Raw genomic sequence first — 16,643 nt, 5'->3', positions numbered from 1 at the left:
TGAACAAACAGCAACTGATAAGTACTGGAAGGATTAATATTTTTAAATAGAAGTAATCTATAAATCTGTTTAACTTTCTGGCACCTCTTTAATCGCCAGTGGCTGGACGGGTTCCAGATACTAGGATGCCGGATCCTAAACAAGTGATTCCAACTGGTGCATGTTGTTGTCAGTTGTGGCATCAATTGCGGTGAGCTTAACCCCTTAAGGACGCAGCTCATTTTCACCTTAAGGACGCAGTCCTTTTTCGCAATTCTGACCACTGTCACTTTATGCATTAATAACTCTGAGATGCTTTTACCGATTATTCTGATTCTGAGACTGCTTTTTCATGACATATTCTAATTTATGTTAGTGGTAAATTTTTGTCGTTACTTGCATCCTTTCTTGGTGAAAAATCCCCAAATTTCATGAAAATTTTGAAAATTTAGCATTTTTCTAACTTTGAAGCTCTCTGCTTGTAAGGAAAATTGATATTCCAAATACATTTTATATTGATTCACAAATACAATATGTCTACTTTATGTTGGCATCATAAAATGGACATATTTGTACTTTTTGAAAAAATTAGAGGGCTTCAAAGTAAAGCAGGAATTTTCTAAATTTTCATGAAAATTGCAAAATCTGAAGGGACAGATGTTACAGAACTACAACTCCCAGCATGCCTGGGCAGTCTAGGCATTCTGAGAGTTGTAGTTTGGCAACATCTGGAGGGCTACTGTTTGGACACCACTGTATTAGTGGTCTCCAAACTGTGACCCTCCAGATGTTGCAAAACTACAACTTCCGGCATGCTGGGAGTTGCAGTTTGGCAACCACTAGAAGGGCAGCAGTAAAGATCGTGCATACGCCCTACGATATGCATACGCCCTACGTCCTGAACAGGTTAAAGGAGTACTCCGCCAAAAAACATCTCATCCCCTGTTCAAGCGATAGGGGATGAGATGTGTGATCGTGGGGGTCCCGCCACTGGGGACCCCTGCGATCTCCGGGCTGGCACCCCAGTCATCCATGTATGGAGCGAACTCCGTTCCGTGCTGGATGACTGGTGACTACAGCTGCCACGCCCCCTCCATTCATGTCTATGGGAGTAGGCGTGACGGCTACGTACTAGCCGTCACGCTCCCTCCCATAGATATGAATGGAGGGACACGGTACGACGTCACGATTGCGGAATCCTCCATTTTTTGACCAAGAGTGCTGCTGCAACCTTCTTTTTTGTACAAGTTTTCGTATTCTGGATGCCATCTCTGCCGACCCGGAGATTGTGGGGGTCCCCATCGGCGGGACCCCCACGATCAAACATCTTATCCCCCATACTTTGGACCGGGGGATAAGATGGCAATAAATATTTTGACTTGTCTGTCTGAATTTTTTCTAAATGATAGCGACACTAAAAAAGAAAGAGCACAAATCGTGGGGGTCCCGCCACACACCCCTACCCCTTAATTCCCTGGTTGAACTTGATGGACATATGTCTTTTTTCGACCGTACTAACTATGTAACAAAGCTGAATTCATGAATTTTCTATAATCTGATCATATAAAGGTGCCTTCATGTACCAACACATGAATTACATGTAAACCTATAAAAATGCCAAACCATGAGGTAGTACCCAAGCCGGATTTCTGATCATACTAGGTGTGTGCCTATAGGTGGCAGATGCTGTCAAGTTATGGTAACTATGCTGTATAGTGAGCACATATGGTGCTATAAATTCCTATTATGTCCTATTACTATTCCTATTATTCCTATACTGTGTTGCATAAGGTTGGATACAAATTTATGCAGTCATCTATAAGGGCAAAGATCAATGTAGATACAGATGTGGTCAGCGTCATCTTAAGGCTGCTGCATTAGGATATTTTTGTGCATTTCTGAAGATGAGATACAGTGACCCCCCCGACCTACGATGGCCCCGACATACGATCATTTCAACATACGATGGTCTCTCAGAGGCAGCATCAACATACGATGCTTTTTTATGTCGGGGCCATCGCATAAATGACTATCCGGCAGCGCAGACTGCTTCAGCTGCCACCGGATAGCCGTTTACGGTGCTCCGTGTGGCCCGCTGACGATCACTTACCTGTCCTCGGGGCTCCGGCGCGTCCTCTTCGGGATCCCCTGCATCGTCGGCGCTCTCCATCGTCGTCATCACGTCGCTGCGCACGCCGTCCCGTCATCCAATAGGAGCGGCGTGCGTAGCGACGTGATGGCGGCAACGGAGAGCGAAGATGCCGGGGAAGCAGAGGCCTTGCTGGAGCGTCGGGAACACCCCGGGGACGCGGCGACAGCGATGGACGGCGACATCCAGGGCAGCGGTGACGGTCCGGAGCGTCGGGGACACGTAAGTATAACCTCCAATATCAGTGGTCTTCAACCTGCGGACCTCCAGATGTTGCAAAACTACAACTCCCAGCATGCCCGGACAGCCGTTGGCTGTCCGGGCATGCTGGGTGTTGTAGTTTTGCAACATCTGGAGGTCCGTAGGTTGTAGACCACTGTCCTATACTTTACATTGCAAGGATCCCTCAACATACGATGGTTTCAACAAACGATGGTCCATTTGGAACGGATTACCATCGTATGTTGAGGGACCACTGTACATAATCCTAACACGTTGCATAAACCTAATTTCAACATTTCTTCTCATATCAATAATCTCTGATCCATTAGAATATTACAACATAAATCAATGATGTTCAAGATAACCATGGATACATCCGTACATCCCAAATTCTATAAGCAGGACATACATAGACAAATAATTCAACCCCATAACTCAACCCTTATATTCAGAGAGGGGAGACCACATATTAACACAGAGGGGTCATATTCAAAACTCTTCACGTCAAAAATCTTGTGTTTCGCACCAAAATTTTGGCGCGAAAAAGTTCACATCAGATATTCAAAGTGTTTTACATGAGAATTATCCAAGGTTTACACTAGTCACACTAGTTTTACAAAAGTGGGTGTGGCTATGTAAATTTAATGTTTTACATTATATTTTCAAAGAGGTGAGAGTCCATTTTACATAGAAAATTTCACAGCTTTTTGCCAGTGTAAAAATCACAGAAATGGTCGTAGTTTTTTTTTTTTTTTTTTTTTTTCTTTAGGTTTTTTTTTGGGGGAAAAGGTGTTATTTCATCAATTATTGAAAAATAAATAATTATTATTGGAAAATGTTATTTTAAAAAATTATATATTTTTTTTATTTTTTCATGGTCACTGCACCTGAACTCACATTTAAAGGAAATCGGTCACCAGGGTCACCTGCACCAATCTGTCGGTGACACTGATGAAAAAGGTACTTACCTTGTCCCGTTCCGTGGTGGGGATATTCGGTAATTTCCTCCGTTAGCTCCAGTCCTGGCAGCTGGCTTGGGGCACGGACGGAGATTACTAACATCACCGCTGCGAGATACTGCAGAGAGCAGCAGCGGCTTGGAGCGTGGGCGGAGCTTAGTGACGTCACCACTGCTGCTCCCTGCTGGGTCCCGCTGTTACAGAACAGCAGCAGTGACGTCAGTTAGCCCCGCCCGTGCCCCAAGCCGGGTGCCCGGAGCGGAGCTAACGGAGAAGATTACAGGAGATCCCTGCCACGGAATGGGACAAGGTGAGAACCATTGTCATCAGTGTCACCTGCACTATCTGTCAGTACTGACAGGTTTTGTTATGGTGACACTGGTGACAGATTTCTTTTAAGCCCTAGAAATGTTTTATTTATACAGTTATCGCTTGATTGAGCTAGTAATCATGGAATATTTCATGAGATTCTTCCACCAGAATTTTTGGGTATGTAAAATATGGCGCCAAAATCTGCACTTTTGGTGCAAAAAAAAATCCAATATGGTGACAACAAAAAAAAATTTTTGGACGCCAAATTTTTTAATACCGACAGGTTAGTGCAGGTGACACTGATGACAAATTTCCTTTAAGTTACCATATGAATTGGTCCCAGAACAACCATTGTATGTTGAGACTATAACTCTATAGCAGGGGTCTCAAACTCAAATTATCTGGGGGACACTGGAGGTAGCAGCTGGTTGAGGCTCGGCTACATGTGTCTCCTTACATATAATGCCCCCAATCATGCGTCCCTTACATATAATGCCCCCCATCATGTGCCCCTCATCATCCACCAGCAACCCCCCCATTCTCCCTACCCCCGTGTGGTAATAGCATGAGCTGACGGATGATGGGGGTGCTACTTCTGGGGGTTCCCCACATTAGGTAGTAGCAGGTTCCTCACATTAGGTAGGTAGTAGCAGTTTCCTCACATTAGGTAGGTAGTAGCAGGTTCCCCACATTAGGTAGAAGCAGGTTTCCCACATTAGGTAGTAGCAGGTTCCCCACATTAGGTAGTAGCAGGTTTCCCATATTAGGTAGAAGCAGGTTCCCCACATTAGGTGGAAGCAGGTTCCCCACATTAGGTAGTAGCAGGTTCCCCACATTAGGTAGAAGCAGGTTCCCCACATTAGCTAGTAGCAGGTTCCCCACATTAGGTAGTAGAAGGTTCCCCACATTAGGTAGAAGCAGGTTCCCCACATTAGGTAGTAGCAGGTTCCCCATATTAGGTAGCATTGTCGTTTCCCCCACTCCCCCCCAACCCAACCCCAACCCACTCACACACACACACAGACACCCACACATGCAGACACAAATAGACACACACAGACACCCCCACACACACAGACACCCACACATGCACGCACACACACATAGACACACTTACATGTCCTGCGCTGCGCTTCTCCTCTCCGGCGGCGGCCTGACAAGTGACGTCACTGACGTCCTCCTGTGGGGGTCTGTGGAGGGACATCACATGAGCGACGTCCCCCATCAGACTCGGGCCGGCCGGCCAACCGGAGACCGGGAGGAGGAGGAGGGCGGGGTAAATGAAGCCTTCCGGCATTTAGTGCTGCTTGCCCGAAGCAGGGCTAAATGCCTGAAGAAGTTACCTGCCCGGCGCCCAGAACTGCATGTCCCGGGCGTCGGGCAATACAAATTACATATACCTGGTGCGGGCCACAAACTTTTGTTCCGCGGGCTGGGAGTTTGAGACACCTGCTCTATAGAAACCTGGAAATTGGTTCTGAAGCCCCAGAATGTCATCCAAATAGGAAAAAGTGAGGATTGAAGAAAAATAAGTAGATAACTAATACAGATAAAGCAAATCCTTACATATAAAAGTAAGAAAGAGCTCATGTAAGCTGTAAATCACTGTCTATGTAGAGGACAGGAGCTTCTTCAGGATCTTGTACAGTACACACTGTCACGATGCCGGCTGGCAGGTAGTGGATCCTCTGTGCCAGAGAGGGATTGGCGTGGACCGTGCTAGAGGATCGGTTCTAAGTCACTACTGGTTTTCACCAGAGCCCGCCGCAAAGCGGGATGGTCTTGCTGCGGCGGTAGTGACCAGGTCGTATCCCCTAGCAACGGCTCAACCTCTCTGGCTGCTGAAGATAGGCGCGGTACAAGGGAGTAGACAGAAGCAAGGTCGGACGTAGCAGAAGGTCGGGGCAGGCAGCAAGGATCGTAGTCAGGGGCAACGGCAGAAGGTCTGGAATCACAGGCAAGGAACACACAAGGAACGCTTTCACTGGCACTAGGGCAACAAGATCCGGCGAGGGAGTGAAGGGGAAGTGAGGTGATATAGGGAAGTGCACAGGTGTAAACACTAATTGGAACCACTGCACCAATCAGCGGTGCAGTGGCCCTTTAAATCGCAAAGACCCGGCGCGCGCGCGCCCTAGGGAGCGGGGCCGCGCGCGCCGGGACAGAACTGACGGGGAGCGAGTAAGGTACGGGAGCCGGGGTGCGCATCGCGAGCGGGCGCTACCCGCATCGCGAATCGCATCCCGGCCGGAGGTAGTAACGCAGCGCCCCGGGTCCGTGGAACCGACCGGGGCGCTGCAGTGAGGGAAGTGTAGCGAGCGCTCCGGGGAGGAGCGGGGACCCGGAGCGCTCGGCGTAACAGTACCCCCCCCCTTGGGTCTCCCCCTCTTCTTGGGGCCTGAGAACCTGAGGATCAGACTTTTGTCCAGGATATTGTCCTCAGGTTCCCAGGACCTCTCTTCTGGACCACAACCCTCCCAATCCACTAAAAAAAAAGTTCTTCCCCTGACCTTTTTAGAGGCCAGAATCTCTTTGACAGAGAAGATGTCCGAGGAGCCGGAAACAGGAGTGGGAGGAACAGATTTAGGAGAAAAACGGTTGAGGATGAGAGGTTTAAGAAGAGAGACGTGAAAGGCATTAGGGATACGAAGAGAAGGAGGAAGAAGAAGTTTGTAAGAGACAGGATTAATTTGACACAAAACTTTAAAAGGACCAAGATAGCGTGGTCCCAACTTATAGCTCGGGACACGGAAACGGACATATTTAGCGGAGAGCCATACCTTGTCTCCAGGGGAAAAAATGGGAGGAGCTCTTCTTTTCTTATCTGCGAATCTCTTCATGCGAGAAGAAGCCTGTAAGAGAGAATTTTGGGTCTCTTTCCATATGGTGGAAAGATCACGAGAAATTTCATCCACAGCGGGCAGACCAGAGGGCAAGGGGGTAGGGAGGGGGGGAAGAGGGTGACGGCCGTACACCACGAAAAACGGAGATTTGGAGGAAGATTCAGAGATTCTGAAATTATACGAGAATTCGGCCCAAGGTAGAAGATCTGCCCAGTCATCCTGGCGGGAGGAAACAAAATGTCGTAAATAGTCACCCAAGATCTGGTTAATTCTCTCTACTTGTCCATTGGATTGAGGATGGTATGCAGAAGAAAAATTTAATTTAATCTTGAGTTGTTTACAGAGAGCCCTCCAGAATTTAGACACAAATTGGACGCCTCTATCCGAGACGATCTGTGTAGGCAACCCGTGAAGACGAAAAATGTGTACAAAAAATTGTTTAGCCAACTGAGGCGCTGAAGGAAGACCAGGAAGAGGGATGAAATGTGCCATTTTGGAGAATCGATCAACGACCACCCAAATAACAGTGTTGCCATGGGATGGGGGTAAGTCAGTAATAAAATCCATACCAATCAGAGACCAAGGTTGTTCGGGGACAGGTAGAGGATGAAGAAAACCAGCGGGCTTCTGGCGAGGAGTCTTATCCCGGGCACAGATAGTGCAGGCTCGTACAAAGTCCACCACATCAGTCTCTAGAGTCGGCCACCAATAGAAGCGAGAGATGAGTTGCACAGATTTCTTGATGCCCGCATGACCTGCGAGATGGGAGGAGTGACCCCATTTGAGGATCCCAAGGCGTTGGCGTGGAGAAACAAAGGTCTTTCCTGGAGGAGTTTGCCTGATGGAGGCTGGAGAAGTGGAAATCAGGCAGTCAGGAGGAATGATGTGTTGAGGAGAGAGTTCAATTTCAGAGGCATCTGAGGAACGAGAGAGAGCATCGGCCCTAATGTTTTTATCAGCAGGCCGAAAGTGAATTTCAAAATTAAATCGGGCAAAGAACAGAGACCACCTGGCCTGACGAGGATTCAGCCGTTGGGCAGACTGGAGGTAGGAGAGGTTCTTGTGATCGGTGTAAATAATAACTGGAAATCTTGATCCCTCCAGCAGATGCCTCCATTCCTCAAGTGCTAATTTAATGGCTAGAAGCTCTCGATCCCCGATGGAGTAGTTCCTCTCCGCCGGAGAGAAGGTCCTGGAAAAAAAACCACAAGTAACAGCATGCCCGGAAGAGTTTTTTTGTAGAAGGACAGCTCCAGCTCCCACTGAGGAGGCATCAACCTCCAATAGGAAGGGTTTAGATGGGTCAGGTCTGGAGAGCACGGGAGCCGAAGAAAAGGCAGACTTGAGTCGTTTAAAGGCGTCTTCCGCTTGAGGAGGCCAAGACTTGGGATCGGCATTTTTTTTTGTTAAAGCCACAATAGGAGCCACAATGGTAGAAAAATGTGGAATAAATTGCCTGTAATAATTGGCGAACCCCAAAAAACGTTGGATGGCACGGAGTCCGGAGGGGCGTGGCCAATCTAAGACGGCAGAGAGTTTATCTGGGTCCATTTGTAGTCCCTGGCCAGAGACCAAGTATCCTAGAAAAGGAAGAGATTGGCATTCAAACAGACATTTCTCTATTTTGGCATAGAGTTGATTATCACGAAGTCTCTGAAGAACCATACGGACATGCTGGCGGTGTTCTTCAAGATTGGCAGAAAAAATCAGGATATCGTCCAGATATACAACAACACAGGAGTATAGTAGATCACGAAAAATTTCATTAACAAAGTCTTGGAAGACGGCAGGGGCGTTGCATAGACCAAAGGGCATGACCAGATACTCAAAGTGTCCATCTCTGGTGTTAAATGCCGTTTTCCATTCATCCCCCTGTCTGATGCGGATGAGATTATAAGCACCTCTTAAGTCCAGTTTGGTAAAAATATGGGCACCTTGGAGACGATCAAAGAGTTCAGAGATGAGGGGTAGGGGGTAGCGGTTCTTAACCGTGATTTTATTAAGACCGCGGTAGTCAATGCAAGGACGTAGAGAGCCATCTTTTTTGGACACAAAGAAAAATCCGGCTCCGGCAGGAGAGGAGGATTTACGGATAAAGCCCTTTTTTAAATTTTCTTGGACGTATTCAGACATGGCAAGAGTCTCTGGGACGGACAGAGGATAGATTCTGCCCCGGGGTGGAGTAGTGCCCGGGAGGAGGTCAATGGGACAATCATAAGGCCTGTGAGGAGGTAGAGTCTCAGCTTGTTTTTTGCAAAAAACGTCCGCAAAGTCCATATAGGCCTTAGGGAGACCGGTTACATGAGGAAGCACAGGGACACGGCAAGGTTTACTGGGAACCGGTTTTAAGCAGTCCTTGGAACAAGAGGGCCCCCAACTCTTGATCTCCCCAGTGGACCAATCCAGGATTGGGGAATGGAGTTGAAGCCAGGGAAGTCCAAGAAGGATTTCAGAAGTGCAATTGGGGAGGACCAACAGTTCAATCCTCTCGTGATGAGATCCGATGCACATTAGAAGGGGCTCCGTGCGGAAACGTATAGTACAGTCCAATCTTTCATTGTTTACACAATTGATGTAGAGGGGTCTGGCGAGACTGGTCACCGGGATGTTGAACCTGTTGACGAGAGAGGCTAAGATGAAATTTCCTGCAGATCCAGAGTCCAAGAAGGCCACAGCAGAGAAGGAGAAGGCAGAGGCAGACATCCGCACAGGCACAGTAAGACGTGGAGAAGCAGAGTAGACATCAAGGACTGTCTCATCTTTGTGCGGAGTCAGCGGACGTCTTTCCAGGCGGGGAGGACGGATAGGACAATCCTTCAGGAAGTGTTCGGTACTAGCACAGTACAGGCAGAGATTCTCCATGCGGCGTCGTGTCCTCTCTTGGGGTGTCAGGCGAGACCGGTCGACCTGCATAGCCTCCACGGCGGGAGGCACAGGAACAGATTGCAGGGGACCAGAGGAGAGAGGAGCCGGGGAGAAGAAACGCCTCGTGCGAACAGAGTCCATATCCTGGCGGAGCTCCTGACGCCGTTCGGAAAAACGCATGTCAATGCGAGTGGCAAGATGGATGAGTTCATGTAGGTTAGCAGGGATTTCTCGTGCGGCCAGAACATCTTTAATGTTGCTGGATAGGCCTTTTTTAAAGGTCGCGCAGAGTGCCTCATTATTCCAGGATAATTCTGAAGCAAGGGTACGGAACTGTACGGCATACTCGCCAACGGAAGAATTACCCTGGACCAGGTTCAACAGGGCAGTCTCAGCAGAAGAGGCTCGGGCAGGTTCCTCAAAGACACTTCGAATTTCCGAGAAGAAGGAGTGTACAGAGGCAGTGACGGGGTCATTGCGGTCCCAGAGCGGTGTGGCCCAAGCCAGGGCTTTTCCAGACAGCAGGCTGACTACGAAAGCCACCTTAGACCTTTCAGTGGGGAACTGGTCCGACATCATCTCCAAGTGTAATGAACATTGGGAAAGAAAGCCACGGCAAAACTTAGAGTCCCCATCAAATTTATCCGGCAAGGATAGTCGTATTCCAGAAGCGGCCACTCGCTGCGGAGGAGGTACAGGAGCTGGCGGAGGAGATGATTGCTGGAGCTGTGGTAGTAACTGTTGTAGCATAACAGTCAGTTGAGACAGCTGTTGGCCTTGTTGCGCAATCTGTTGTGACTGCTGGGCGACCACCGTGGTGAGGTCAGCGACAACTGGCAGAGGAACTTCAGCGGGATCCATGGCCGGATCTACTGTCACGATGCCGGCTGGCAGGTAGTGGATCCTCTGTGCCAGAGAGGGATTGGCGTGGACCGTGCTAGAGGATCGGTTCTAAGTCACTACTGGTTTTCACCAGAGCCCGCCGCAAAGCGGGATGGTCTTGCTGCGGCGGTAGTGACCAGGTCGTATCCCCTAGCAACGGCTCAACCTCTCTGGCTGCTGAAGATAGGCGCGGTACAAGGGAGTAGACAGAAGCAAGGTCGGACGTAGCAGAAGGTCGGGGCAGGCAGCAAGGATCGTAGTCAGGGGCAACGGCAGAAGGTCTGGAATCACAGGCAAGGAACACACAAGGAACGCTTTCACTGGCACTAGGGCAACAAGATCCGGCGAGGGAGTGAAGGGGAAGTGAGGTGATATAGGGAAGTGCACAGGTGTAAACACTAATTGGAACCACTGCACCAATCAGCGGTGCAGTGGCCCTTTAAATCGCAAAGACCCGGCGCGCGCGCGCCCTAGGGAGCGGGGCCGCGCGCGCCGGGACAGAACTGACGGGGAGCGAGTAAGGTACGGGAGCCGGGGTGCGCATCGCGAGCGGGCGCTACCCGCATCGCGAATCGCATCCCGGCCGGAGGTAGTAACGCAGCGCCCCGGGTCCGTGGAACCGACCGGGGCGCTGCAGTGAGGGAAGTGTAGCGAGCGCTCCGGGGAGGAGCGGGGACCCGGAGCGCTCGGCGTAACACACACACTGTCCCAAAAAAGTAACATGGAGCCACCCTCATTTGGTATCCAAAGGAGCAGCTAACCCTGGCACAGGTAAAGAGTAGTACAGAACATGTAATACCTCCCTGTACTGTAGGGGGGCGCTACCAGACAGCCAGTAGGTGCATGCACTTCACTAATACAGGTGTTTTACCAGTGAATGCCCATTCTGATTGGTCAGTTCTTCCAGCCATTGACACATTTCGCAGATCTGGACTGTCCATAGCATTGGATGTTGACTCTGGTTTCATGTTTCTATGCTCCAGAAAAGACCATTGTATGTTGGAAATAGTGGGGGAGATTTATCAAAACCTGTCCAGAGGAAAAGTTGCTGAGTTGCCAATAGCAACCAATCAGATCGCTTCTTTAATTTCTGAAAAGGCCTCTGAAAAATGAAAGAAGCGATCTGATCGGTTGCTATGGGCAACTCAGCAACTTTTCCTCTAGACAGATTTTGATAAATCTCCCCAATTGTAACCTGAGGTCATTGTAAGTTGAGGGACCACTGCATATGGAAAGACCATTGATTGTAAAGGGGGCTATGTAATGCTTCATTTCCCCTGTATTGCCAGTGTTCCCTACAAATTACAGCTGATCATTGGGGATCCCAGCCTGGAGACAGCCTGTAATGGCTTCATTATTAGTGGCCCCATTGACTAAAACCCTTTTATGATCATTTATTTCTATGATTTTATGTGTCTACTCAATAAACAAGCTGTAGTTGTTAGTAGACTGCAATGTTGGCATTCTTTTGGAACCTGTCCTTGAATGCACAAATAAATATCAATTCAACCAGAAAGTGCAGAAAATGATGTAATAACTAAATCACAGAACGATCATCAGCTGTGACTCAAATAAGAAAGAAAAACAACAAAATATGTATTTCCTTTATGTCCTACAGCAGCACCACCAATGGGGAAGATTCTATTTTTCTGCAATGAAAGGACAGATTATATCAATTAACCATTTAATTTCATAGCCTATATAACATCTACTACTCCATTGTTTCACTGTGTTTTTTTTCTGTTCTCCTCTGGGACAGGTGGCTTTCGGGAAGGGATCAATCTATTCCTTTCCCTTTTGTCTCTTTAAAGGGGTACTCCCCTGTTAGACAAAGGATAGGGCATAAGATGTCTGATTGCATGGGTCCCGCTGCTGGGGCCCCCCGCCATCTCCCACAGCACCTGGCGTTCTAAACAAATGTCGGGTACCTGCGGCAGTGGTCGTGATGTCACGGCCACGCCCCTTGTCTCTGGGACATCACGATCACGGCCTCCGGCTCCAAACGTTCTGAACTAAATATTCAGAATGCTGGAGCACCGGAGTACGCCTTTAACTCTGTGCCTGCATAGTCATACTGGCGGGAAGTTATTATCAGTATTATTTTTAGCTTTTTTTTCAGGTTCCTATTGAAAACAGTCGTGGCTCGGAAGAATTGGTGACATTTTTTTTTTTAAGCTTTAGGTTATGGTCAAACATACCTCATAGGCAGCATATTTTATGCTGCGCAAAATCCACTGTGGATACTGCTATGAGCATCTGTCACCTAAAATCTGCTGCTGAAGTAAGCTTCGAAGTTGTTGGCTGGCTGGCTAGAGGCAGGGAGCTTGTTTTACTGACTTACATTGGTGTCCTGGGACTTGCCTCCAAACCCTACTGCACACACAGGGCTGCAGCCGGGTAGTTCTGTGTGTCAGTCATAAGCCGGTGATGTTTGGGAGAGGGGCGTTTTAGCGCAGCAGATTTTACGTGACAGATGTTCGTAGCAGAATCTGAAGCGGATTTCACGCTGCGGATGCATTAAGTGTGACCCTAACCTTATATGTTTTATTGTGAGTCGTTTTGTTGCATCTTACATTTTACACTCAGGATCCTTTGTTTCTGTTGCCGTTCTCTGTATTAGGCTACTTTTTGTCTTTTTTTTCTGATAAGAAAGGGTAGTCTCTCCCTTAAAGAGTACCTGTCACCAAATACAACTTTTATATAGTGTTCCTCGGTAATTAGCAGACACTTTCCCATTCACTTGCTTTTAAAATTATCAACATAAATATGTTAAAAATGTAATAGAAAAAACGGCCACTAGGTGGCTCTGTTCTGTTCCCTATCACAAATAATACAGTGAGTTTGGTCTCCTCCAGACCTGACAGGAGACCAAACTCAGGAAGTGTTTCTCTGCACTGAGCCTCACTGAAAGCTGCAAAGAGCCTCACTGAAGATGCACAGAACTTGAGATCTTCTATTCATCACAGCACTGCAACCATGTGAGGGCGGAAGTGGCCCCCAGCAGGCTTCAGTGATGTCATGCCTGCTGTGAAATGCCCACTTTCTCCTGCTAGAGCAAGAATAAAGGTATAATACACAGCTTTTTAAAGCTCTGAATTTTTTTTAAGGGTCGGAGGGGTGTTAGGAGTAGTTAGGGAACATAGCCTGAGTTAGTTTAGAATAGTTTATTTGGTGACAGGTACTTTTTAAATAAAACAGATTTCTAGCAGTCAGAAGAGAGAAGGTTTATCTGCATAGAGACCATTCTCCCAGTGATCTCTACAAACCACAAGTTGGGCTCCTGATACCGACAGAAGGCCAGTGTGGGTTCATCCAAAAGGGAAAAACTTTATATGAAAACCTTTCATTTGGCCTTTCAACTCCTGGAGAGGACACATACCTGGACATCCCTGTTTGCAGAAACAATTGCAGATCCCCACACAAGAGCCTGAACAAAAGACAACCTGCTGCACCTCCAGTCCTCTACCTTTCAGGATTCTTCTCATTTGCATACATTTAACAAAGTGGTTGCTGCATTGTCACTGGCCTAAGATTCAGGTATTACAATATCTTTTCCTATCTGGAAGAAGGGCTGGTTAAGCAAATTCGGTGAAGTCTTAACAGCAAATTTTCACCCCAGTATTAAGGAGATTACATGAGGAGGAGATTTGTTACAGTGTGTCACCCCAGCAGTAAGGAGATTACATGAAGAGGAGATTTGTTACAGTGTGTCACCCCAGTAGTAAGGAGATTACACAAGGAGGAGGTTTGTTACAGTGTGTCACCCCAGTAGTAAGGAGATTACATGAGGAGGAGGTTGGTTACAGTGTGTCACCCCAGTAGTAAGGTGATTACATGAGGAGGAGGTTTGTTACAGTGTGTCACCCCAGTAGTAAGGAGATTACATGAAGAGGAGGCTTCTTACAATGTGTCACCTCAGTAGTAAGGTGATTACATGAGGAGGGGTTTGTTACAGTGTGTCACCCCAGTAGTAAGGAGATTACATGAGGAGGGGGTTTCTTACAGAGTGTCACCCCAGTAGTAAGGAGAGTACATGCGGAGGAGGGTTGTTACATTGTTTCACCCCAGTAGTAAGGTGATTACATGAGAAGAAGGTTTGTTACAGTGTGTCACCCCAGTAGTAAGGTGATTACATAAGGGGGAGGTTTGTTACAGTATTTCACCCCAGTAGTAAGGTGATTACATAAGGGGGAGGTTTGTTACAGTATGTCACCCCAGTAGTAAGGTGATTATATGAGGAGAGGGTTTGTTACAGTGTGTCACCCCAGTAGTAAGGTGATTACATAAGGGGGAGGTTTGTTACAGTATTTCACCCCAGTAGTAAGGTGATTACATGAGGAGGAGGTTTGTTACAGTATGTTACCCCAGTAGTAAGGTGGGGCAGGTCAATGGGCAAAGTCCCAAATTAGCTTTTGCCTATAGTTGCAAAAATCCTTGCACCAACCCTGGTTCCTTATATCCTGGGATGGATAGTCTACCAAGAGAAATCCCCTCTTTGTCCAGCTAAGTTGAGCCAGTATATGGGGTTTCTGTTAGACACCGGGACTATGTCTATGTCTCTTCCACAAGAAAAGCAAAAGATCTTATATGCTATTCAGGATCCGAGAACCTACACTACTGTCTTTGTCAAATGATGAAGATGTGTGGTACATGGCATCAGCCAGAAATTCTAAGGAGAATAGAATGTTTAGGGAATAGAATGTATAGAATGTTTTTCTGCCTATACCAATGATCCTAAAGGTCCTACAAGAATACAAATAGGCCTAAGTCATTGTCATCTGCCCTTGTTGGCCCGACAGAACCTGGATTACACTGCTAATGTTGATGTCTAGCAGCTTCCACAAATAACACATGTGGTGACTCAGGACAGCTGATGTCCTCACCTAGATGGCCTATCAAAATGGTACTGCAGTCTGTGGTGCAAAACTACCACTCCTGCAATGGTTAATTTCTAAATCCCCATTGGTGCTACTGCTGTAGGACATAAAGGAAAGTGCAATTTCTTTTCTCCATAAATTCTCTTTCCTTTAGTCCAACGCAGCAGCACATATTTCCCACCCAATAAAACTGTTGTACAGCAGACCTTGAGGATTGTATTCGCTAGAAGTACACAGTGAGGTTATAGAGTAGTAGGTGTTATATAGGCTGTGCAACTAAATGGTTAATTAATTCATCTGTCCTATCATTGCAGGAAGACAGACACTTCCCCATTGATGCTGCTGTTTTGGATTAAAGGAAAGAGGATTTACGTTGAGTAAAACATTACACTATAGCATTTACTGGAATAGATTTTTTAGCACCCGCTGGGAGTGTGACAGGTCTATGTCAAAAGGAATGTAGACAAATACATGGCTTGCAGGCTATTTCCTTAAGCAGTATATTATATTATATTTCCTTCACTGAAAAGTCAAACTTTCTATCTGCCAAAACCTCTGACAAGTTGGATTTCTATAAAAGGAACAACAATTATTGCACAAAAACTAGATACATGACAAACATGTAAAACACTCTTTATTTGTGACCATAGACATCCAGGAAATAGTTTAGTAATGTTCAAGGCCTCTCACCCAGAAGACCAGAAAAACGTGTTTTCTTTAAAGGGTAGCTCCTACCAACCCTCTTTTTTTTTTCTGTCCCTGCCTATTGCCCTTCTATCCCTAACCCCCTCCCTGCCTTTTTTTTTTATATTTATTGACTAATAAATACCATTTTGTCTGCTTGGTAGTGTGCTCACTACCAGGCAGACTTCCCCAGCAGGCACCACGTCAATGATGCCTGCTGGGGGGGGGACTTCCGCCCTTAGTTCTAACAGGGTGCCTCCAGCTGTTTCACAACTACAACTCCCAGCATGCCCTATTGGCTTACAGGGCATGCTGGCAGTTGTAGTGGGGAAACAACTGGAGGCACCCAGTCATACCAACCTCCCGCCCCCACCCCCCTCCGGTCGCTCAGATGGGGAGAAGAAGCCGGGACCGAGAACTCTGCGCTGCGCGGCGAGCTGCGGAGAAACGGGGAATCCAGATGCAGGACGTGCCGGGGAATCCAATTCAGTTACCGGAGTCTGCAGAGAGAGTGCAGACTCCAACTGGGCTGAGGTACAGGCTGCGTGCCTGCTGCGGCCAGGGCGGCTGCTCCTGGACTTTACTGCGCTGGCTTCCTGCCTGTTTGATTGACAGACAGGAAGCCAGCGTGCAGTGAATGAATTTCGACTCATTTGCCCGGCTGAAATGAGTCGAAATTCTGTAGTGACGTCACTGCAGAATGCATTCAGCCACTAGGAGGGCGACCCCTAGTGGCCGAATTTAAAAGTGATTTTAAACTGTTTTAAAATCACTTTTTTTAATTAAACTATATTAGAGATATGTTGTAGTACTTAAGTACTACAACATATCAATTTTTTGTTTTCAAGACAGTGCCCATTTAAATGAAGAA

The 16,643-nt window shown here is 47.3% G+C and overlaps 1 protein-coding gene across 1 annotated transcript in view; it reads right to left on the bottom strand.

Moving 5' to 3' along the window:
• Positions 1–3,412, bottom strand: part of LOC130293191 (circularly permutated Ras protein 1-like) — a 72,393-nt gene extending 68,981 nt beyond the window's left edge. Inside the window, exon 1 of the mRNA XM_056541693.1 lies at positions 3,319–3,412. Within this exon, the coding sequence (XP_056397668.1) occupies positions 3,319–3,412 (94 nt within the window). The remainder of the gene's footprint in view (positions 1–3,318) is intronic.
• Positions 3,413–16,643: the final 13,231 nt, after the last annotated feature.

This window comes from Hyla sarda, chromosome 10, assembly GCF_029499605.1.
Source record: "Hyla sarda isolate aHylSar1 chromosome 10, aHylSar1.hap1, whole genome shotgun sequence".
Classification (NCBI taxonomy): domain Eukaryota; kingdom Metazoa; phylum Chordata; class Amphibia; order Anura; family Hylidae; genus Hyla; species Hyla sarda.
This window is presented reverse-complemented; position numbering and strand designations above follow the sequence as displayed.